At 40.6% G+C, this 25,051-nt stretch overlaps 2 protein-coding genes across 5 annotated transcripts; both read left to right on the top strand.

The window, feature by feature from the left end:
- The first annotated feature begins 3,100 nt into the window (after positions 1–3,100).
- MTRF1L (mitochondrial translational release factor 1 like) lies at positions 3,101–17,458 on the top strand. Of its 3 annotated transcripts, none has more exons than XM_032184824.1 (7): positions 3,101–3,401; positions 5,522–5,601; positions 6,816–6,999; positions 11,997–12,160; positions 12,977–13,094; positions 14,913–15,049; positions 15,510–17,458. In XM_032184824.1, exons 1-7 carry the CDS (start codon positions 3,101–3,103, stop codon positions 15,711–15,713), a joined length of 1,188 nt encoding a protein of 395 aa, XP_032040715.1. In that variant the 3' UTR covers positions 15,714–17,458. The 3 variants fall into 3 exon arrangements, with proteins under 3 accessions (XP_032040715.1, XP_032040717.1, XP_032040716.1); XM_032184826.1 differs by having other exon boundaries at positions 3,364–3,401; positions 5,461–5,601; positions 6,841–6,999; XM_032184825.1 differs by lacking the exon at positions 3,101–3,401 and having other exon boundaries at positions 5,448–5,601; positions 6,841–6,999.
- On the top strand, positions 15,929–24,736 carry FBXO5 (F-box protein 5). Of its 2 annotated transcripts, none has more exons than XM_032184822.1 (5): positions 15,929–15,981; positions 20,371–21,104; positions 21,422–21,512; positions 22,729–22,890; positions 24,259–24,736. In XM_032184822.1, the coding sequence occupies exons 1-5, from the start codon at positions 15,958–15,960 to the stop codon at positions 24,508–24,510; spliced, it is 1,263 nt and encodes a 420-aa protein (XP_032040713.1). In that variant the 5' UTR covers positions 15,929–15,957; the 3' UTR covers positions 24,511–24,736. The 2 variants fall into 2 exon arrangements, with proteins under 2 accessions (XP_032040713.1, XP_032040714.1); XM_032184823.1 differs by lacking the exon at positions 15,929–15,981 and adding an exon at positions 18,656–18,706.
- Positions 24,737–25,051: the final 315 nt, after the last annotated feature.

Raw genomic sequence — 25,051 nt, 5'->3', positions numbered from 1 at the left:
AACATGATCTCATTGCCTGTCATACAGTTCTTTGAACACAAAATGTAAAACAGTCAAGTTATTAAACTGATTTACTGTGCATGCAGTGTACAATACACTTTGAAAGACTGCCTAAATACACTTATTCTATAGCCTGGAATAAAATATGTATGTATTTACCTTGTATTTCAGTTTTTCATGAGAATGTATATAGCAAGCGCACTACAGAAAGCGAGATATGTTTTTTCTCATTTTTTCCTGGTGTTTAATCTTTTCTGTCAAACAGAGCCTAATACCAAATAGCCACAAATAAGCACTTGGTTACACTCCTGAGACCCTTAGGTTTCGAAGAAACTCAGTCTATGTTGTATTACGCACGTGTTCAACTTAGCCGTTTGCAGTGAAATTTCAAGTAACTGAGCTAAAAATAATTTGGGACACCCAGGATAAAACAAAAACACAGATAAGTTCAAGCTTGAAGGCAAATATGGTATGGAGGAGAGTGAAGGTATGATGGAGAAAAGAGAAGTCATTGACAGAGGTGACTGCAGTGCCCGTCAGCCAGCTCAGCCCAGGCAGCATCCCCTGGAAGTGTGGTGGTATGGTATCCAGTTCCCCTGGCGGTACACAGCGTGCCCGTGCACCTGCAGAATCCACTTGAGCCATCACAGGATCACCGAGAGCTGAAATCACACTTAAGCTAATAATACCCTCTCTTAAATTACAAGCGTGCAACATGTCTGCTAGTTTGTGGTCTAAACCAACAATATACGGCAGACCCACCCTATAACTAAGCAGGTTTGAACAGTCACTTGATGCCAGACTCACTCCCCTTAGCATCAGATGCGAACATAAGGAGCATTTGAGCACGGAAATAGCATCTAAAAGAGGTAGGAAGCTCATTCTGTGAGAGCAGCTTGCTGGACTGACCACACTATGAGCCCACTAAGGAACAGGTAGTTTCCATATCCAGTGAGTGTTGCAAAACCCATTTAGCATATGTATTGCACGGTGCTGACTCAAAACCAAAGCTCATACAAGAAAGCCTCTTAACTTCAGCGGCTCCCTGCACCACCAGGAGTAAAGTTCACAGGTATACAATGCCGGTGAGCCTGCTCCTGACAGCCTTAACACAGTCTGCAGCAGCCTGAATCCTCATCAAATTCAACAAAGCAAAGAGCTGTGGCTGCACATACACAGCTGCAGTGTCTGCCCCAAGCTGATTGGAACCAAGTCTAACTACCAACTTCAAAATGGGATTTTTCTCAACCCATTGAGTTGCTATTTCTGGAGATACCCAAAAGCAGCACTTGACAGCAGCCTAGGATGTCGCTGCAGTGACAAACTCTCAGCCCTGTCCACCTCTGTCATGAGCACACACTGCAGTGACAGAACTTCAGCCCCATTCACCTTGGTCCTCAATACTTCTGCCAGAAGATGTGACCTTTGCGGGATGAAAGGACAATGCGATCATGGTGCCAACATCAGATGAAAAAAGAACTGACATGAACATTGTCTGCACTTTTGGGAAACAATTACCTTAACGTCATGCCAAAAGCCAGATTTTGCCCCTGCCTTTATCCATAAACTATCACTCTCTGGAAATCCATCCTTCCAATTTAACACAGAAATACAATAAAGGTGATTCAAAGGCTGACAATCAGTCATTTACTCACAAAACTTTTTTTTTTTAATTATTATTATTCCCAGAAGCTTTACATTAAATCACTTTTTATTCTGAATTTCCCAAGCTCTGTGTACTTCTTTCACAGGCAGTGAAAGAAGTTAAAACTCTCATGATTTCTTTCATTGTTCTCGGAACACCAACGTGTTTGGCGTATGAAAGGGTAAAAATTCAATCATTTTTATTTTCATCCCTCTGAAAAGAAGGCGTACAGGGAATGTCACAGGCTGGTGGCAGTGAGCGTAAGGGAAGCTGTCAGTAAGAAAAGTTCATGAGCAGCAGTCCAGGCTATTTATTTATGCCAGGCTAGCTACCAACACTGCACATCCTCCACAGAGGTCTTCAAGTGTAATTTTACTTATAAAATATTGTTACAGCATAATTTGTCAGAACCTTACTCAAAAGCAGTGCATTTGCATCACAGGAAAATATTTTAATCCTACCATTTATTTTAATGTTTGATATTCCAAATCACAAGTGTTCATGTTGTCTATATCGCTTTGGGATGCCTGCAGTGGAACAAGACTTCAGGCTTTTATTCCTGACTACTGGAATCACTTGGGCGCGCAAGCACTGCCCTTACTTTTGATATTGCACCATTGGTATTATCTCATGAAGATAACAATTTGCTGATTTAACATGTTGAAGTTGCTGTTATTCCGTCAGTGTAACTTAGCTGTAAAGTCCGATTGCCTCCTTCTGTTAAGACGTGAGCAGGAACAAGAGAATGGCAAAGACCTGACTTTGATCCCTTCAGTTACTGTAATATAAACGGCCTAATAAACTTTTATGGATAGTTGCACATTTTTATAATAAAGTATATTCTTCAAACCACGCTCTGAGTTTAGCTAAGGCTCTCATTGATGGCATTACCCAAACCAAGGTCCCCGCGGACAGGCAGCCCAGCCCCAGCCCCAGCCCCTCACCAGGCTGCCCCTCACCACCAGGCGGCCCCCACCAACCAGACCCCCCCCTCCCCGCCCCGTTTGCCGAACCCCCTCAGCACCCCCTTGGGCTCTCTTCCCAGGAGCCCTTTATAAAGTCGCGATACAGTGCGGGACATTCGGCGAGTTTTTATTTTTATATTTTATTTATTTTCTTTAATTTTGTTTTGCTCAGAACGACAACCGCCCCGTCCCGCCCCAGCTCCTCCGCCCTCAGGAGCTCGTGGCCCCGCCCCGCGGCTCGCCGACCAATCAGAGCGCGCCCTCCCCTCCCCGGGACTCGGCCCCGCGAGCCGAAGGGAGCCGAAAGGAGCCGAAGCCCTTCGGCCGTTTCCGCCAGCGGAGCACCGACGCTTGGGCTCGGGGCCGAGCCTCTTCGGCAGCTTCCGGAAGCCCGGAAGGGAGACGGCCGAGCGCCTTCGGCTGTCTCCGGCAGGGCCGGGGCCGGCGAGGGAGGACGGCCGGGGCCACCGTCCGGCGGCTGGGGGCCAGCATGCGGCTGCTGTCGCGAGCCCTCCGCGCGGCGCACGGCTGCCGGGCAGCGGCGCTGTCCGCCCGGAGCTACCGCGCAGCGCCCGCCGCGGGCAGCGCGGCGGCGGGGCCGTGCCAGCCGCAGCCGCGGCGCAGCCTGAGCGGCCGGCCCTGCTTGGACGGCCTGTTCGCCACCGACGCCTTGAGCCGCCTCCTGGAGGCGCGGGCGAGCGGCGAGGCGGGGCCGGCGCTGGCGGCGCGGATCCAGCGGCTGCGCGACAAGGAGCAGGAGCTGCGTGACACGCGGCAGCTGGCGGGGCAAGGTGAGCCCGGGCGGGGGGACCGGAGCCCGGCGGCCCGGCCCCGGCCCGCCCCAGAGGCCGCCGCAGAGGGGGGGGGGCGGTGGGAGGGGGCGGGCCGTTGGGCCTCCTGGGCGGGCGGGGGGGTGATTTGCATAGCCTGGGGGGCGATTTGCATAGCCCGGCGCGATTGGCTGGCATCTCTGCGCGTGCACACGGGAGGGCACGTGCCGGCGCGGGGGCGCGCCCCGGGGTGCGGGCTGGGTTCCGTATTGGCTGCAGGTGGCAGCAGCGCGGCTCCCCTGGGAGCGAGAATTTTAAAACGCTGTTGGAAAACAAATCGTGTTTATTTTCTTCCATCCCGCTGTTCAAATAGGAAATGCATCCTTTGAACAAGCTCACGCTTGACCTGAACCCGTTAGTTTCCATTCCCATGAAATGAAATGAAATGAAGGATTTTTATCCCCTTTCAGAACCTGCTGAAGGTGATGGTGTCATTAAAACCTGATGTAGAACTTCATCAAAGTGAAGTGATCATAAAATTTTAGGCAGTAACTATGAGCATTTCTTTAGCTCATCCTTAAAAATATTTTTACATTTTACTCTTAAATGATTTTAAAGCTTATATTGCTTTTACATATTAAAAAATGCAACTGGTATTAAATAGATTATTTCTTAATACTCACATAATAAATTTCTAGTCTAACAGTACTAGACATAGAATTCTTTAATTCTTGTCCTCTTTTCTGTTAGCTTTAATGTCTAGCCCTTGATCAGTCAGTAAAAAAGTAGTTGCAGGTGATCGAGTTTGCATGTTTAAAGTGTTACAGTTAGCTAGTCAACCATACATTCTTCACACCAGGTGTAGGTAAAGCATTCTTGTTATATGAACAACTTACACGTGCTTATTTTTTTTTTTCAGTTTCCTTCTTGCAGAGGTGATTTGGGGAAAAAAAACAACAGATATTAAACTTGATCTGTAAATTCAAAAAAAAAATTATTTTAAATTTGTGTTAGTGACTAAATGCAATTACAGTGATAAAAGGTATGGATTTACAGTAAGAGCGTACCTCTAGTCCTGGCTGAATTCATATAAAAGCTCACTGTGCACAAAGAAGAAATGGTTAGCGTCTTTCCTTTTCTTCTGCTGCAGTTATGTGTCCCGTGTCCCTCCACTCACTCTTTCAATACGAGTGCCATTTTCTTATTTTCAGAGAAGTTTTTTTGTTTGTTTGTTTGTTTCTGGGCACATGAGGTGAGTCAGTGCAGATGAGAGGTAGCTTAAACTGAATTTTTATTTTTCCATGTGAAGATTGATTCTGACCAGGAAAAAAAAAAAGAGAGAGAGAAAAGAGAATTTATTGAAACTTTGGTATAGACAAACAAGTCTAATTCTAAACTGTAGTGGTGATCAGTCAAGTGACATCTTAAATATTTCAAGTTCCTCTTATTATGCAAGGATTCTTTCATACCTTTTTTCTTCTTAGTGATAAGTTAGAAGCTTTGAAGCTGTTCTGGAATAACTAGGTGGAGATGGAATGCTTAAAGTTACTGCTACTGACTTGAGATTTTTACAAATGGCAATAGGGTAATGGTCCTTTTAATGAAGAGTGTTAATTGTGGGACTTTTATGCCTTCTAAATCCTTGATGTTCCTATCGCAGGGAAATACAGGAAGCAGTTCCTTAGAATCTCAGAGCAGCAGAGATGGGAAGACCTTTCTGGAGATCATCCAGTCCAACCCAGAGCAGGGTCATGCACTGTGTGTTGCTCAGGGTTGTATCTGGCCAGGGTTTGGATATCTCCAAGACTCCAGAACTTTTCTGGGCAACCTGCTCCAGTGTTTGACCAACTCCACCATACACATTTTTTTTCTTGTGTCGAAGTGGAACTACCTGTACTTCAGATGTTCCTGCATCTCCCACTTGAACAATACCAGAAAACTGGTACATACTGTTTATCTCCATTACAGATCATAATATTAATCTCATTTTCTGATAGGTTTATTGTGTTTTTTTTTTTTTTTTTTTTTTTGTTTGTTTGTTTGTTTAGTAGAGTAAGTTCTTCGTATGGTTATTTTTCAGAAGATTTTCTGAGAGTGGCACTGATTTAAGTCTGAGGATTAACCATGCTCAAATATTCCAGATGAAAGTGAAGATCTGCGGAAGCTTGCAGAAAGTGAAATCATTTCCTGTGAAGAAGAAATAGCTGAACTGAAACACCAGGTTAGATTCCCTTTAAAAGCCTCGATTTCTTTGTCATTCTTAAAATAAGCCAAATAGCCATAATTGAAAGAAGATGTATGTGATGAACTCTTCTTTTACTTCCATCCCCACCCTCCTCCACTAACTATAATCCTTGACCAGTGTCTGTTAATCTAAGAAAAATGCAAATGGCAAATAGACTTATTTACCATCTGTAGATGGTGTATAGGTCTGTAAGTGCCTACTTTATATCTGAAATTCTTTGAATCAATACATCTCAGTAAGTAGGTGCTATGCTTTGTCTGGCCTGGGTGTGACTTTGTGGATGTTCAGCTTTTATCTTTAAAAAAAAATTATGTGGTACCCCACACTAGTCTTTCTGTAAAAAATAGTTTAATACTATGTAACTGCTGTAGCCTGCTACCTTATATAGTTTCTACATAGTATCTATGGTATTTTGTATAAAATACGCATCTTTAAGTAAACAAACCGTTACATACTCCTAATTTTACAGATGAAGTAGAAGCTGGTATTGTCACGTTTTTTATTCCTTTGACATCAATACAACAGTCATCTTATAATATATATATACTAAAGGAAGTAAAAGAAGGCTGAAGTAGAAAGAAGCATTACCTGATGCTAGTAAAGAAGGACGATTGAAAAGCATTCATAAATCATCCAAAATTTTGATCCAGACTGCAAAATTACTATTTTTTTTTTATGGGTTAATAAAGCCATCTTTCCTTTAAATACATAAAAATAATGGAGCAGAATTACTGTTGAAGGAATGTACTCCAGAGCATCCATACCTTCTTAGTTCTGAACTGGATGTTTGGTTAAAAGAGAATTTGGTGGGAAGGCAAATGCTTAATTTCCTTGCAAGAATCATTGTGTATCCTATGGTGTCCAAATGGTGCGGTGCTTCTAATTTATGAAAGCTTCTGACTTACAGAAAGTTCTTTGAAGCTTTGTGGGTCTCAAAAGAAATCTTTTGTTACTACAAAGAGACACAGGGAGCCTTTCTGCAGTGCAGCATCCTCCCCTCCCTCTTCCTCACTGTATTAGTGCAAGGGTTGTCAGAAAGCACTGAGAGGCCAGCCCTTTGGAGAATCCGTGAGTTAATACAGGAGAATGCAGAGTAGATCAATTACAGACTTGCATGGCATTTTATATAATCTCAGTTCTGGACTGAACTGCCAGAGGGAAATCTTAGATGGGTGTTTTTGCATTCACAGATAGTATTGCTTTTGATTCCTTCAGAAGAAACAGACAACAGTGATCTTGTCATGGAAGTAACCGCTGGAGTTGGAGGACAGGAAGCCATGCTGTTCACGTCAGAGATATTCGATATGTATCAACGATACGCTGCCTATAAAAAGTGGAAATTTGAAATATTAGAATACTTTCCCAGTGAAATAGGTCAGTAACAATAAAAAAAGTGTGTAACTTTTTAATTTAAGCTGAAATGTTTATTCCTAGGCCATTGGAATTTCATAAGTGCAGGAAACTAATTTGTGTAACTTATTTTTAGAAGCAGAAGTAGGATGTCACGGTACAATTTTCCTTAGCTTCTGTATTTGAGAGTGAAATTACATTTGAGAAGTACTGATAAAATATGGAGGAAAAAAACTCTCATTCAGTAGTTTCAAAAACATAAATAAAACTAAGTGTTTGGAGGAAGGAAATGCAGAAAGTCGAGTAGATGTGTTTTAGCTTTATATTAATTTTACAAATACAGGTTACATATTTCTTGTGTTTATAGATCAGTTTAGAGGCAGGCTGAAAGTCTGTTTATTATTTCTTGGCAGAGAAGCAAACAGTATAATTAAAACTAGTCTTGGTGTTTAATCCAAAACATCTTGATTTTTTTGAAATGTCAACTGAGGGTTTATATAAGGAAATTGGATGTTTGGATAAAGCATGTGTGCTTGTATAACAGCTAATGGATCTGCAAAGTGGAGGAACTGTTGAGACAGCAGACAGCTAAGACATCTAATTATTTAAAAAAGCCTTTGAGTAAAATTTCACAAGTAGTCAAGTTTAGCAGCTTAATGATGCTTGTGAAAAGAAATTTTTCTCTGTTCTATCACTTACTGTCTTTGTGCCTGTCTAAGCAATCCTACTCCATTAAGTCCTACCTTAAAAAGTCCTCTTCTGATGTTCTTTCCCTTAAACTGGCAAAGACTGTGCTTTCTCAGACTGGAATTGTCTTTTGCCTAGTTTGAGTTGAGTCAAATTCTCAGCTAGCATAAAATAAGGAACAATGTGTTTGAATGAAAGGAGATGGAAAACTGGTTCTTTTGATGATGATGAGCTGTTTAGCTGGTCATCTCAGGTAGCAGTGTGTTACAGAGATGGGATTGATAGGTTTACATAACAAACAGAAGCAGTGATATTTATTTATTCATTATAGTGTAATCCAGCTGGTGTGTAAGGCTGTTTTACAGAAATCAGGTTTCTGCCTCTGTGCTGCTGCTAACTTTTCTGCACTTACGCTTTCATCTGTGCAGAAAGTCTCATTACCAAGTTAATTCAATGGACAAGTAGCACATAAAAACCCAATTCATTTTCAGGTTATCCAACACAGGAGAAGAGGAAAAATACTTATGGGGAGAATGGAAGCAGAAATGTGTGGCTGCCAGTGGTGGTAGTTAGAAAATCAAGACCTTTCCATCCGGCAGCAAAAGATTCAGTCAGCTCAAGCTAACTGTGAAACAGCAGTCTGAAACATGGAGATGTGCTCAAGTGATGGCAGGGAGTAAGGTTTTTTTGACTGACAAATTGCTAGCCACAGTTCTCAGAAGGCCAGATCTGCTGACTCTGTGTTAACAGATCTGCAAGCTTGCTGTCATACATGCTGTGGTGAGTAAAGCTAGCACATTCTGGTAACCTACATCGTGCTGTGGGTACTTGTGCAGTTTACAAGTTGTAGCTCAGAATGGCTGTGAAACTTTAACTGTGTTTGTACTTTCATCAGCATCCTTTTCTTTTTTATAATGATGGACAGTTAATTCATAGTTTTAATTATACTTTTGTTCTTAACAGTTCTAATGAATAGGTGTCAATAAAAAGTAATGGGTAAAATGAAAAGTAATTCTTTAAAAATTGGGTTTCATTGGAAAAAACATGAAGAATACAGTTTGCTTGTGGAACTTTGAAGATGGGAGAAGCCAGGATGTCAGAGTATGCAAAGTGTGAGAACGCGTGCCTTTTCAGTCAACATTTAGTTGCAGAAGTACTTTTAGCAAACTTTGAGGAATGTATAGCATCTTCCAACTCTTCTGTTCACAGAGTACAAGATACTACATAAGTAGTATTTTCAAGTACTTTGAATCTTTTCTGTTCTCGTAGAAATTTACAAAAAATAAATATCCATGACTCTCCTAATTGAACTTCTCATGTCGGTGAACAACTTTGCTCTTCTAATGAGAGACTTTCTGTGCCTTAAAACTTTTGTTGCTGAAGTGTAGTTCTTGATTCACTGTTAATGTAGTGAATAGATTACTAAAATTGGACTGCGTGGAGGAATATAGTCAAATATCATAAATTGGGAACGTGAAAGTCTAGCCACAGGCTTCATTTTGTTGTCTGTAATACTTCCAAAGAGGAAGACCCATATTTTCACCTGTCAGATAATGCTGATATAATTTGTTACGGGATTTCACTTGCATTTCTGAGTTCTTAAAATCATTAACAATTCAATTTTAAAAAGTGTTATTTTGGTAAATATGTTCAAATGGGAACTTCTGTTCTAGAGTTCTTAAGTCACTTACTTGAAGTTCAAGCACATTAACTCAGTTTTTCTGTTTCAGAATCTCCTAGAGTGGCTACTGCTAATTCAGTTAATATACAACCTTGAATTTCATGGGACTTGAATTAAATATTGTCTATTATCTAGACATGTTATTATTAATACATTTTCTTATGGTCAAGAGGCCATTTGCACAGTTCAAGTGATGGGAGGGGCAAGAACTGAAAGCACAGATCTTAGACATTGAACCCACACCATCAGAGACATTCTTTTTAATGCCTTATACAGGAAATCAGTCATATATAAATCTAACAAATATATAGCCATTTTTCCTTTTTGAAGCTGCTAGTCTTTAATGGATATATACATATATATATATATATATATATATATATATATTTGAAGTGTTTTGTCTTGCCTGTGTGATGAGATTAATATTTAGGAAGGTGGGATGTAAATTTACAGGAAAAATAAAGGCAGCCCTATCCTTTGTTTGCCTCTTGCAGTGAATTTTCAGATCTTACTCGTTTGTACGAACACACATCTTTCAAAGCTTGAGAGGCTGGGAATAAGTAGTAAGTAGCATTGTAGATGGCATTGCCACTACTTTCCCAGTCCTCAGTTTCACTTTGTCCATACTGTGTTGAGTAAGAACTGAGCTAAGGGTATTTGCTGGTATACTAGTGGGTTGAATCTCATCCATGCTTAATTCTTAAAGACTGCATAAGCAAAAGCAAGGTCCTATGTTAAAACATCAAGTTTCCTTTTCAAGTTCTCCTTTTCAAAGAGTTCCAGGATTTGTCTGAAGTTTGAATGTGAGCATGTGTAAATATGGTGAATGTTAAGCAAAGCTGCAAGTAAGAATTTGTCTGAATCCACTCTTAACTGACATTATTGACCTACCCTCAAAGAATGACACTGCAAAATAGTACCTTTGAGGTTTAACGCATACATTAAAGCACAAACCCACATGTCATTGTTTATCTGCTGCTGCTTGCTAGTGACATGTGGAAACAGGTATCAGACTTTGTCTCAGTCTGGGTATAAGGTGACATACAAAAAATGAGGGAGTGCAAACATGCACCCTCCTGTGCATCTCACCTTTTCAGGACAGTGGGGGACGCTTCTAACTAAAAAAAGAGGCAAACACAGAGCTAGTAAGAGCTAGCTGTGTTTGACAGGCCTGTGCGGTATCTGCCATATTGAAGATTTTTGGGTAAATGGTTTGCTGAATTTTCATTGGATTTGACTGTGTTTCACATTAAACCTGAGTTTACCATGTGTTGGTAATAGTTAATTATCAACAGTAAGGCAGTATGACCTAAATAAATGCCTGTCTTTCAAGCCAGTTACTTAGTCTTGTGTAAAGCCCAACGTTGTCACAGTCACGTGATCATCTCCACAAACATAAACTCTCCTGAATAAGCCACATATGCAGCTGCAGCTCAAATAGACAGATTGATAAATAGATAGACAAATAGACATGATACCCATGATAGATGTACCAATCCCAGTACATGTGAGGGAGAAAAGAGAGAACATCAGCTTTTGCTATGAACTGCTTATTACATTATTAATGCTTGTCAGGAGTGACATAGAACTGTGGACATTCAAGTTATTTTTACTCCTGATGTGGCTTGGTTTCTTCCTCATGTGCAGAAATTGTTTATTATATTTTTTTTTAGTACTTGTTTTTATATATGTATCAGAGGAAGTATGTTTTGATGCTAGCTCTGCAGTCAACCTCTGTGAATTATTTAAGGTGTTATTTTAGGTTATATAAGATTTTTAGAGTAAAAAACAAAGCAGGTGTCAAAGAAAAAAATATATTCATTTGTAGTGCCATCAGTTCTCTAATCCTTCAAACAGTTTTACTAGCAAAATTGAAGGGATTGCACGCTGTCAAACAAGGAGATAGAATGCCATCAGCTAGTATTGCAACTAACTTTGTCTTGAAGCCATGATTATATTGGGTCTTACTTCCAAGTTCCAATTCTGATGGTTAGGTGCTAGCTTTTAGTACACTGCTATCCAGCAAAACATTTGACATGTGGGTAAGGGGGACAGGAGCTAGAGTTCTGCTCGTTCTGAAAGATTAAAAGAGTAAAATGAAATGAAAGAGCGAGGATGGGATGTGGGTAGGATGCAAAAAAAAAAGACAGGGGAGGAAGAAAGAGTAACATCAGTCATCACTAAGTTAAAGACTTTGAGTATTTTTTTTTTTTCCAGTAAATGGTAAGGTTCTCAAATACCAGTCAAAAGAGTTGAATGTAGTTTCTGAAGGTGTCTTTCAAAATTTGATCTTTATATAAACTTAATATTGGTGTGTGTTAGACTTCTCCTATGGTTGGAGGATTGCATGCGTGCATGACTCAACCTTTTTATGTATATAAAAAATAAAATGGACTTTTTACAAAGAACTTGGCAGTCCTTTACTTAACATTTTGTGCGAGTATGTATGTCTGGTTTTAGAGTTTCCTTACATTTTGGGTTTAATTCTGCCTAAGCATTTAAATGGTGAATTCATAATTTTAAGAAACAAACAACTTAATAAAATTTAAGAAATAATAAATCAACAATGATGCTAAATAGAAAGCCTGAAACAGAAAAGCATAGAACGAACAGTTTTTCTTAGTTTTACAACTGTTTTTCTTTTTTATTTAAGGTGGCCTAAGACATGCAGTTGCCAGTATAGCAGGTATTGAGGCTTACAAGTACATGAAATTTGAAGGAGGAGTGCATCGCGTACAGCGCGTGCCAAAGACAGAAAAACAAGGGCGCATTCACACCAGCACAATGACTGTTGCAATATTACCCCAACCCAGTGAGGTAATGGTATTTTAGTATAACAGACGTTACCATAAGCAATGCCATGTTGCTGATATCCACATCTTTTCTGTTGGTCTTACTATTCTCTCTTAATTACTGTTTGTTGGTTTTTTTGGTTTTTTTTGAATCTTAAAATTTTATATCATATTTTTGCTTATTTTTGTCTAGGGAAATAAAGCATTTCTGTTTTTTCCTCAAAATCTTAATCTCAAAAAAACTCACTAGCAGTTTATGTCACTAATTTACTGTAATGGTGCCTTGCATGTTCAATGGAAAACTTGACACAGTTAAAAAGGACTGAATTAGTTTAGAGAGCTCAAAGAGATTTGTTTTAGCACTTCCTGTTCCACAATTTTATAGTATCCTCACTTTTCCCTTCCAAAATGTGTGGGTGACAATCTTTTCTTACTGTATTTGCCTGGCTAAAAAACAACAGGCTAAGAATTAAAACATTGTTTGGATCTTTATTTCATGTTGGCCTATCAAACTGTCAAAAAATGTTATTCCTTCCTGCACTCCCTAAGTTGTCTCATTCCTTCCTCATAGAGATCACCACCCCATTCCAGAACCAGAAAATCACTGTGTTCTGTATTATCTGAAACCAATCTAGTCAAGTTCAGATATTGATTAAGTTGTTTGGGAGAGGGTGCAGAGATTAATGTTAAATCTTAAACTATCTTTTCTGATTTCCCAGCATTTAGTAAGTGAATCTGAGCTACCACTCATGAACTAGAAAAACAGTTTGATCTTGCCTGAATGTGACTTATAAAATAAAACAACTATGCATATTTGACTTTTTTTTTTCTCCTATGACAGATGAAGCTGAAAATTAATCCGAAAGATCTGCGAATAGAAACAAAGAGAGCTAGTGGAGCTGGAGGGCAGCATGTCAATACCACAGATAGTGCTGTACGGATAGTTCATATTCCAACAGGTGCTTCACTTTTTCCTTACCATAAGATCTACATTGTAAAACTACTGTCGTAATTTCCGTTTGAAATTTGAATTTCAAACAGATTTTTGAATTTTGAAACAACAGTTTCAAACATGGCTAACAGTAGAGTAGAGTTTTTGTAAAGGCTTTATGTGTGCAAAAATATCACTAATATTGTGTAAAAAAAAAAAAAAAAAGTCTTGCACCCACCTGTTTGTAATAGTGAAAGCTTTAGTAGGTAACTACCCATTTTGCCATTAAGCATGACACTCGTGAAGTATTCAAATCAATTTCCATGAAAAAAAAAGCTATATTTAAGCTTTTAACTAATGAAAAAGACAAAGGTTTAAATCTGATGATTTGCCTTTTCTTTTCTATTCCATGAAAGAGAGGTTGGCTCTTTTTCTTTATTAAAATGTTGGCTTAAATATGATCTATTGCATTAGGATGCCAGCTTTCATTTGTCTTCTGGCTCCTTTCCCATAGATTACAGACATAATTAGGAAGTCCACCCCCAGGGCTCAGGTTAGGGAATGTAAGAGGACGGATAAGATACGCCCTCAACGACTACCTGATTTTAGCCATCATATCTTTTTTTATTGCCATTTCTAAGCTTTTTACTTCCTTTTAAGCAATCCACAACAGCTGCCTTGACTTTCATTGCTTTTTAACTTTTCCTCTTCTCTACCACAAACATTAGTCAAGTTTTACAACCTCAGGGTAATCCTGAGCGTGCTTATCTTCACATATTCATATATTTGCCACCCATTTCTTCATATTTATTGAAGACGTAAATCCATTCTACACTTGTTGCATCACCTCAGTAAAGTAGAAGGTAAATAGTGGAGATGGTAGAATTCTGATTAAGATATGGTGACAAAAAGTTGCTTCAGATTACAAGAGTTTTGTATTGTCTCCATGTTTGGGGGAAAAAAAAAAATACCTTAGTTTTTGCTGGTGGCAATTAGTTTTTGTTACAGAAATCTTAAGATATATTGCTTTTTTTGTGATTATACAATAGAGATGGTTCATAGGTTTTTTTTGGTTTTTTTTTTGGATTTCACCTTATCTCCTGAACTTTTCTTGTTCCATCTTTTGAATCTTTGTTCTTCTTGATCTTTCTTCTCTTACAAAAGTTCTTCTCCTTCTTATGTGTCTCTCCTCCTAATTCTGTTTACAAGCCTTCATTTTGACCCCAAAAGTTGTTGTTAAACAACTCTTTCATATATCATATATAAATAATCTTACTAGAGTTGCTTAAAATAAATCCAATTAAAAACGTAGCTTGTACTATCTTCTTATCTTCTTCCTATATTTCTTCCCTTTATGTGTTTTTTTTTTAGGCTGTTCGCTTCTTGTTTTAACTCAAATTGTATATATATTTTGATGAGGAAAACCACACTTTTAAAATTTTATTTTAAGAAAACAGTGCCCACTTTGGTCTATTCTGTATACTCACTACCTAATGTATATTACTGCTATTTAAATCCTAAATATTCTGGAACTGAGGCCAAAAACTACAGGTACTAAAGGAATCTTCTATAAGTCAGATCACATTGTGTGTCTTATTTCATTTCTACCTGTTGTACAACAAATCAAATTTCTTGTCTTCTGGCTCAAAGTTTGCACTCTCTCAAAATGTATCATAAGACACTAATGAGGCTGGGCTTTCACATTCCTACTCCAAAATAGGTGTTGGAAGATAAAATTTATATATATATATTAATTTTTAAAATAATAAAAATATTAAGAAAAAGAGTTTTGGCATTTCTAGCTTGTGTTACAGTTAAGTGTTAAATCTCATGATATTTTTGGCAGGGGTTGCGTCTGAATGTCAGCAAGAAAGATCTCAAATTAGAAACAAAGAAAAGGCTATGCAAATGCTTTGTGCTAAACTATACAACATTAAACTGGAAGAAGAAACCAAAAAGAGAAATAGTGTTCGAAAGATTCAAGTAAGTTTCACTTTATAAAGATAGAACTCTACATATGTATATTTTTTGGGATGTTTTATTCTATGCTCAACCAAAAATAGTAAATGGAACTATAGAGGAACAGGAGCCCATTAAGGACTTACATGAGGGGAAAAAATTACCTTTTCGTTCAGCAATAAAGGTTGTGTATTAGCCAGACTTAACGTTTCAGTGGTATGTAAATTCTAGAGACCTAATGAAACAAACTGGATTAGAGTGTGAAGAACTAGAATGGTATTAGAAAAAAATACAGTAAAATCCATCTTTTGCATGTTTAAGTGTAATAAGTATGCGTACTGAACTCGTCTATGTACTATATATTTATATTACATATTTATGAAAAGAGGAGAAAGCATTTGCTTTAAATGCTTAATCAACATTTCATCCTTTTTCTAAGAAGGCTTTTAATCAGTTTTATAAACTGCTGCTTCTTGTTTCATAGATTGGGACTAAAGGAAGATCAGAGAAGATCAGAACATACAACTTTCCACAGGACCGGATTACTGACCACAGGATAAGCAGATCAGTGCATCATGTTGAGAGTTTTATGTTAGGGGAAGAAATGCTAGATGAAATGATACAAACTCTGAGGGAACACGCTGATTATGAATCTTTGATGGAAATTATTTCAGAAAATGAAAAATGAACCTTGCTCTTTGTCAAGCCATTTCAACAGATGTAGATGCTTGTCTGCCAAAGGAACTTTTTGGAGTATCATCCAGAAAATAGAACTACTTTTCAGATCATGAAAGACACCACAGCTTGTTTCCTCATGACTGATAAACAATTTTCTTACTTGCTGAGTAAAAGACTTTATCGCTGCAGAAGTACACAAGTAAATTTGACTGGTCCAGAAGTAACTGCAATTTTTAACCTTCTCCACTGAGAAGATGTTGATACACCACTCTGAAAAGGTATGCATTGAAAACAAGCTATTTCTAGTTCCAGGTTTTATTTAAACAGTAGTTGAACATTGATAGTGTCAAGTAGTTTACCTGAAATAACAAAAAATCCCTTTTTGTTTGAGTGACAGGAAGAAAGTGATAAATAAATGAAAATACTACTAATCTGAAGACTCATTAATGACTTAAAAGTGACACGGGAGAGGAAATTCTTCAAAGTGTATCTCTTCACGTGTTCATGGCCCTTTGGCCCTTATTAATCAGGCATGAAGAATTGTTTAAGAATATTGTTCCTTGTTCTACAAGAGCTCTGGAAGCAAAATGACAAGATATGTGGAATCTTTTTGAACAGAATGGTTCCATTCTTTAGTCAAAATTGAAAAGAAACATTACAAATTGGTTATCTTGAAGGCTGGTATGACTTCAGTCTCCATTTCTGGAGTACAATTTCTCCTTCATTTTAATTGGCTCTCTATTTTATTGATTTTTCTGAAGTTTACATAACATGAGTGGCATCTTATTGTTTTGACCTATTCAGTTTAACAGCAGCTTAAAACACGTGTTCTGTGAAAGCAAAATAACACTTGCCTTTTTAATCTACTGATACGTGTGCACATATTTATATCTGTGGGTAAATAAGACTACATTTTCCAATCCCAAATATCAATATACTAACACAAAACCTGCCTCCATGCCATGTTATCCCATCATGCATCATATGTATGCATGTGTTTATACACATGGAATGTATTTGAAATATAACTACCAGCAGACAAGAAATCAGAACCCAAGGAAAGAGTGGAACCATGAATACAGATACTTATTTTGAGACTTCTAATTAAAATTACTATAAGAAATCAGAGTAGGAACAAAGTAAGTGCAGCACTTTGCTGCAAGGAGCTAATTGAAACTCATTGTTTGAGGACGCTAGATAAAATTTAGTGAGGAATGAAAAAACAAAACCGGTTGTTACCAGTTTATCTTCTTTTATTACATATAAGACTTCAGTTGGAACACAAGCACATAAAAATACATGTAGAGAGAATTACTTATTACCTTGGTCAGCTTTATTTTCTAGGAAATAGTGCGTGGTAACAATGATTAAATTCCAAATCTTCAAATTAAAGATGCATACGTTACATTAAGATGTTGGAGTGTCTGTATGCATGAGGTGAGGTATGTTTTTCCTTTGAGACCTTACCATTGTCTAGATTTACTAGAAGGTGTACAACTCCAGCTGGTACCTAAGAAAGTAAAAATAAACATTGCTCCAATCAATACCTTTTTACACATGAAGCTCAGAGTCCAGGACTGAGGTCTTTATTCCTACCAGATCTGTGCTGCAAACTGGAAACTACAGAGCAATTGTCACACTCTCTGACTTAAAGCCAGGTTATTTTATACCAAATGATAGAAGGTGTTTGAGATTTCTTCTCTCTAGCTTCCTCGTTTTGTAAGCAAATAAAAGGACATTAACCTGGTCTAACCACTGGCCTACTGCATAAAACCCAGGAGTGTTTGGGTCTTTGTCACCTCAAAACCTTCCGTGATGTTCCAGCTGGTGGCCTTGCTGGCCAGATCCTACCATGCTCACAGCCTCCCTGTTCTAGTCTGCCTCCTCAACAGCCGTGAGCTGCCTTGTGAGTGGCCACCCTTGGATCTGTGTGAGAAAACCCAGACATCTTGTGGTCCTGGCAGGAGGTTGGCAGAGGTGTCTGAAAATGGATGTTGAACTGACGGTGTTGTACAAGGTGGACTTCCATGCCCTGTGTTGCACCTCCTTGCTCTGCCATGGCAGGCTTTACGCCGTAAAGCCTGGAAGTCTCTTTTTGGCCCTGTATTCATTTTAATGGGAGACTTGTTTGTAGTCTTGGTGCAAATGCAGCCTTCCTGAGCTGTGAGATGATATTTTCAGTGGTAGGATCCTGTCCTTTACAGCCTGTACCTCAGTCTGCTGCCAGCTACTGATGTTCATCATACTTTAGAGGAAACGCAGGCATTTCACTTCATTTCATCCACGTGCTAGCGGCAGCTTGTCAGCCAGGGGGAGGCAGGGAGATGTCAGCCCCGCCACCAGGCGCAATTCCCGGGGGGCCGAATCCACACTTGGTGCTTGCCGAGCTGAAGCGAACGCCCCAGACGCGTCCCTTCGCCCATAAGCGTGGCTGCAGGAGGGCAGCATCAGGGAGCCCGATGCTCCCCGGGAACGCAGAAACCTCTCGCTCTTTGTGACCACCGGGGAGGGAACGGTCCTGCGGGGCAGGGCGGGCAGGACCGGAGCCGGGAGGCGCTCTCCTGCCTCCCCGTCCTCATCCCGCCGCCGGGCGCTCTGTGAGGGGCGAGCAGTGCGGGCAGGGTGCGGGGCAGGGCGCGGGGCCGATGGCGGTGGCGGTGCCCGCGCCGGACCGTGCCGGGTGGCGGCGGGTGCCGGGCGGGAGCCGCGGCCGGGCGGGAGATGCCCTTGGCCCCGCCCTCGGCGCGCGCGCGCCACCGCCCCGCCACTCGGCTCGCTCCTCGCCTGCCAAGGAGGGAAAACGGGAGCGGGGCCGGCCCCGCCCGCCGCAGCCCGGATTGGCCCCCGCCTCCTGCCGGCTTTCCCCATTGGCCGCGTCGGCAGGGCCGCCGGCCCCGATTGGCCGGCGCGGTTTTGGATACCAAATTCAAAGTTTTTAAAAGTACACGGCGAGGGCGGCCGCGCACTCACTGCCCGCGGTACGCGGTGGCTGCAGCCCTGCAGGTGAGCGCCCGCCGGGACGCGCCGCGAGGGGCATCCCCGCCGCCGCCGGGGGCTCGGGGCTGCTGCGGGGCTCCGAGGGGTTGCGCCGGGGCTCCGAGGGGTTGCGCCGGGGCTGTGCGGGGCTCCGGCGGGGCTTCGGGGGTCCGGGGCTCCGGGCGCGCTGCGATGGGAGGCGGGCAGGGGCATCGCGGATGGGCATCCCCCCGCCGGGCTGGATGGCGGCCGCCGGAGCCGAGCCGCATGCGGGGCGCTGCCGGCCCCGCGCCGGTCCGGGGAGCGCTGATCCCGCCGGCGGGCAGCGGGAGGGCGGGGAGGGGCCGCAGCGCACCGTGCTGCCTCTCTCCCGCCCGCGGGACCGTGCCGCCGGAGGGGGGCATCCAGCCCTGCCCGCCCCGCCGCCACCATTTTGGGGGGAAACCCGCCACCAACGGGACCCCTGACAGCCCTGAGGGGGCCGCCGCAGAGCCCGCCCGGAGGGGGGTCGGGGCTGGCCTGGGAGCCCCCGGGGCCGGGCTGAGGGGGGACAATCGGCCGCACCGCGGCGGGGAGGGGGCTCTGGGGGGCTCCGCTGCCCTCCGCCTCGCTCCGGGTGTACAAAGCCGTGGGCGCGTTCCGTCCTCTCTTTCCCCCCATCCTCCCCCAAACGTGGGCACGAAGAAGCGGGTATTTCCCTGGAATATCATGAAACACCCTCAGTCCTCCCCTACTTTGCTCCACGCCACTGGGAGTGCTAAAATCCCCTTCCCAAAATACCTGCTCAGACCTTTTTTTTTTTTTTTTTTTTCGGTGCCGATTGCACAGTATATTGGCAATAATCCCCCCTCCTTAGGGCTAAGGCGGCAGCGATGGCTTCCCTCTCCCCTCCAGCCCTCGCCCATCCCCCGCGGTCGCGAATATAGATAGCACCACGCTCGGGGGGAGGGGAGCGGAGCAGGGCAAGAAGGGCTCCATTTCCTTATAGCAGCTACCAGTCCCCATGCCTTTCCCTTGCACCCGCTTAATCCTGCTTGTAAGCAAGACCCCGCTTCACCTTGACCATTGTCTGCTTCACCTTGACCATTGTCTAAGGCTCCTTGCACTACCCTGGAACTCACCGGGGCCTGTGAGTGCACCCAAGTTTTTTCTGTGCCACCTACCCTCCTCGCCTTTAAAAATGCCAGGTACCTGCCCTGCACCAGTAGCATTGCCTCTGGGCATGGATGCAAACCCTTTGGGCAGCTCCAGCCTAGCTCTGCCCCTTGCCTGGGCACTCTGCTGTCACTCACTGTGGCAGAGGCCTTTAGACCCTCTGCCACCAGTGTCCCTCGCAGGGACTGCAAATGTCCTTATCATATCATTGCATCAAGGGCAGGAAGTGGAGGCATTGGTGTGTCTGAAACCAATCTGTACTGGTGGAATGGCGGCAGTGTAAATCATCCACTCACTTTTCTCATCCTATGTGCAGTGTCAAGGTCAAATTCTAAGAGAAGATCTCAGGTAGACTTAATGTGTGGCTGATCAAATCCTTAGTTCCACTGGTTTTATGTGTTTAGCCGCTAGAGGTGCAGTTAGATAATAGATTAAAATCCCTACTTTCAGAAGGAAGGCATGATCACTTTGAAACAAAAACAGTTTGTGCTGCAGTTTGTAATATGTTGTAATAATTTCCTTACTGTCACTTGCAGGATACAAACAAAGCAATGAAATCGAATATTAGCCACTCTTTCAAAATGAAATGCGATTTTGGTTGTACATCTCTTCGCACTGGGTTCGTGCCATCAAAGTCTGCTGGAAAAACAAGACTGGAAGAGTCCTGCCCCTCAAATTATGAGGAAGGATTGTGTAAAAGCTGTGCTGAAGAGCATCAGAAAATACTCCTTAGTGAATCATATCCTGCAGCCCCCAGAAATCTAGATGTTGAAGATGAAGGAAGGCCTGTACATAACAAAGAAAACAAACAAATAAACCAAAGACTCGATGAAGGGATCTGTGAAGTGGAGGCACTGGAAAATAGTAAACTTAACGAGGACAGTGGTTATTCCTCTATGTTAAGTAATCAATTTAGTGATACAATAGAACATGAAGATAGTATACCCTTGGCTGGAAATCTCTGTGGCACACCAGAGCATTGTCTTTTGAAGAACCAAAACCAAGTACAGTTTTCAAAGAAGACTTTGTTGCCAATAATCCATTATGAAGAAATGATTTGCTCAACTTTGAAAAAAAGTGGTAAAAGAAATCTCAAATCTTGGACTGCTGTAGACAGAATTTGTTTTAGGGGAAAGTTTGAATTTCACAACCTAATTGGAAAGAAAATGGGGTTAGATAGAATAGACATTCTTGATGAACTCTTTCAAAAGAACCTGAAGCATATATTAGCAAACATCTTAAGGCATCTCAGTGACATGGACTTAATAAAGTAAGTATTTTGATCTTCAGGTATTTCATGGTGAAAGCAAATTACCTAATCAGATGGCCTAATGTTTTAGATGTGACTTTTGACATTTTCTTAGGGGTTAGTATTATGTGTTAATATACTAAAACAAGAACTGGTGATGTAATCCATAATATTTGTGGGCAATATGTCTTTTCCCTAGAAAGTAAAGGCAGTAATTGTGAACATTTCCCATTTCTGTATGAAAGAAAAAAATGCATAAATAGCTATTTCCACTGCTAAATAACAAGCTTTCCAGCTTTCTTAAAAAGGTAACTGACATGTTTGTATTGTCATTACAGTTTTGCCAAAGTCAGCACAATGTGGAAGAAGATTCTGCAAGAAGATAAATGGGCTTTCCAAATGTACAGTAAAGCTGTGAAAAACCTTTCTGTAAGTTTCTGTGCTTGTAGGATATTTTAAGCCACATCTCTTCCCAGCCTCACAGGAGAGATTCTTAGGTTGGGAAGAGTTAGTCACTGAGTGTATGAGTTTGTCCTGTTAGGATGCCTTATCTCAAGCGTTGCTAGTCAATTCATGGTAGTTCCATAAACAGACTTTGGAGCCCAAGGAAGATTAGAGCTGAGAAGATTATCATACAAGATACAGATGTTCTTAAGAGCTTCCACATGTCCTGTTTAAAGAGGAAGAAAGGACAGTGTCAGTTCCAGCGCTGCCCACTAAGCAAGCCCTAGATCCTCTCAGCAGAGGCTTGTTTACTTCAGCATCCCCACTCATCCAGAAGGGAGAGATACTCAAAGATACTAAGTGGTTGACTGTGAGACTCAGATTTTTTGCATATACTTTCTATCAACAGTCTCTGAAGTCCAACATGTTAGCTACAGACATCCAAAAAGCTTTTTGCACTATAAGCTACTCCTATTGCTTATTTGCCATATGAAACAATAAACACAAGATCCAGCCACACTGGTGTTTTCACCTTATCAAGGCAGGACTCTCTCAGAACAGTAGGAGTACTTTTGTTCTTTGAGAGAAGGGAAGACAATGAAGCAAGGCTTGGCATCTGTCACAGAATGAGGTAGTTAATTAGTCTGAGTTTTCATTAGTACTTCATGATACTAGGTTGTTGTAATGAAAACATTGGATGCCACCAATATAAAAATTTATGCCATAAAGTTTGATTTTCATCTAGCATTGTATCACTTTTTTAACCTGAATTGCAAACAGAAAATCAGTGGAGGGGAGGGTGGAGTTTACTTCCTAGAAATAAAATGTACAAGCATTCCTATTCTCTCTAAAGATTTAGACATACTGCTTTGTGCTTTAAAACATTGCAGTGTGGACATTCTGCTTAAATAATAATGTGTCATTATGAAGTTAAATTGCATTGAGTAATATAAAATGGTTGCAAATGGTGGTCAGAAATAGGGGTCAACTCTATTTGTTTCTAACAGTAATAACTAAGAAAGCTAAGGTGAAATTGTTAGCATACTACCTGCTATGACACTTTATTATTGGAAACCTAGCCAGAGGAGAGATCACAAAAATAAGTTCTTGATTTCTGCTAGACAAAAAGTCACTTTGTATCCTCTAAACTGTTGCCAGATAAGTCTATTCTCAAATTTGATTCTTGTTTTCTCTTTGTTAGGATGGTACTAAGACATCAGAACATGCTGCAACAAGGGACTACATTCTCTACCGGGCGGCTTTAGCTTCAGTTCAGAGAGCAACTCTGCCAAACAGCCTAAGTAAAAAAGGCAGCAGATCCAAAGCATCTAAGAATCACAGTAGGCTCATGGAGTTTTCAGAGGTAACTGGTGTATTTCATTCATCTTTAATTTCTCACATGTTGTCTGGCACACCATCAGGTTGTAAAGTGTATTTCTAAAAGTAGTATCTCCAATTTGAAGTGCTTGTAACTCTTAAATATAGCTTCCAGCTTTTGCTTATTGAGTCTATTTTAACACAATGGTAGAAACAAAGTGGAGAACACATACTGTGAAGTTGTGCATCTTTTTTTCTCTCGGTGTCTAGGTACCATCACAATTGCTTAGTACTTTATTTTTTTTGCTTAAATTTTGGCTTTGATCAGACATGAAAACTTTAAGTCATTTCCTTTTACTTCCCATGGACTTATGATGAATCACGTGTTTTCCAGTTATACAGTCCCACAAAAACTGTTAATTTGCTTCAACACCAATTGGCATTTTATTTAAAATAAATAAATAAATAATAAAACTAATTCTTATTAAAAAAAAAAAAAAAAAGAAACAAATTAATAATTCTCTTGTTCATTCCGTGCTTCTTTTTGAAAGAATTATCTGACACTGATCTGACACGTGGATTCTAGTAACAATTACCTTTTTAGTTACACATTTGTAGTGTGTCCCATGTTTGGAGTTTTGATTAAGATACTTACTTGGTCAACAACTGCTAACAGATTTCCATTCACCTTTTATTTTTTTTATAAAACAGACAAGATATAATGGTATTGAAAAATATGATCAAAGTGCTCTAATACTAGTATACAGCACTTAGTAGCATTAGAAATCTGAAAGTGCAACTGTACACTAAAACAATCTAAATTTATTTTGCCTTGGTATAAGTATACACTTGGTATAAGTACACACTTATTATAAAAGCATTTTGTTTTTAATAGTTGAGTGACATAATCTAATGTTGAGCTATTTTGAACGGTGGATCTATTTTTGTGTCAAAAACAAATTCTTTGGGTAAATGTAGGAATTGTTTCCATTTGGTGTCTCAAGGTGAGTACCCCACAGCTGAGATATCTGGACTCAATTGTTATCTTTGCAAATGTTAATTCGGTCGAATTCAGATTGTTTTATTTTTTAAAGTTGACTAAATCACCATCCTTGGATGAGATTTGAAGGATTCAGAAGTTTGATTGGCTATTTTTCTTATTGGTTTGCATTTAGTCTGACTGTCCTTTAAGAATTATAAATTACTTATCTCCAAACCAGTCCAAAGTAACTGAAAACTGGTAACTTCTGTTCAATCTCCATCAGAACTTGATGCAACCATAACTAAGCTAAATTTGTAGTTTCTAGAGTGAGAGAAGTTACAATTTGTTTTGTCACACGTGATTAATATTGGAGGGTGTTTGCAATGTGTTTACCTCCCACTTATGACTTTTTGTGTATTTTTTTTTCAATAGGCTGCCAAGACTTTGAAAAACACTGAAAGCCTTAAAGTCTGCCATCGCTGTGGCTCACCTGCAAAGTATGACTCCTACCTGCAAAGAGCAACGTGCAATTATGAAGGCTGTGGCTTTGACTTCTGCACAAGATGCATGTGTTGCTACCACAGCTCCAGTGACTGTGTGAGCGGCAAGCCAGTAAAATCAAACTCTAAGATGGGGCCACTTCCCGGGACTAAGAAAAGCAAACAGAATCTGCGGCGATTATGATCCGTCCTGATACACTTTGTCAGATGTGCCATAAAAGATTTCTAGGACGTAAATTTTTCAGCAAAGAAAACAAAGCCTAAAGATGCTAAATGTAATTCTGACATTATTCTATATTTAAAAAAAAAAAGTTAATGTTACAGCTCCATTTAGGCATTCCTAGGAATAGTCACAAATAACCATTTTAAAATGTCTTACTGATTTCCAAGTTAAAAAAAAAAAAAAATACAGGGCATGGATTCTAGAAACATTTTAAATACTGTTTTGACAATTTTTGTCTACCATGTTCCAGTCTCCAAAAACTTCACCACAAAAATATCAAACAAAAAGCTTTTGGCAAGTAATCTTGGCAATTCTTGGATGCCAACAGGAAAAAAGCTAAGCTGTGTTTTATTTAAATGTTTACTTTTGTTGTTCCAAAAGTCTTTTAAAAACATTGATAGTGAAAATGTCAAGAGAGGTCCCTTTTAAACGTTAAGAGAAATCCCTTTTAAAATAAAATTATGTGGGACTCTAGATTTTATTGTTCAAGATTTTGCCTTAA

Source organism: Aythya fuligula, chromosome 3 (assembly GCF_009819795.1).
Source record: "Aythya fuligula isolate bAytFul2 chromosome 3, bAytFul2.pri, whole genome shotgun sequence".
Taxonomy (NCBI): domain Eukaryota; kingdom Metazoa; phylum Chordata; class Aves; order Anseriformes; family Anatidae; genus Aythya; species Aythya fuligula.
This window is presented reverse-complemented; position numbering and strand designations above follow the sequence as displayed.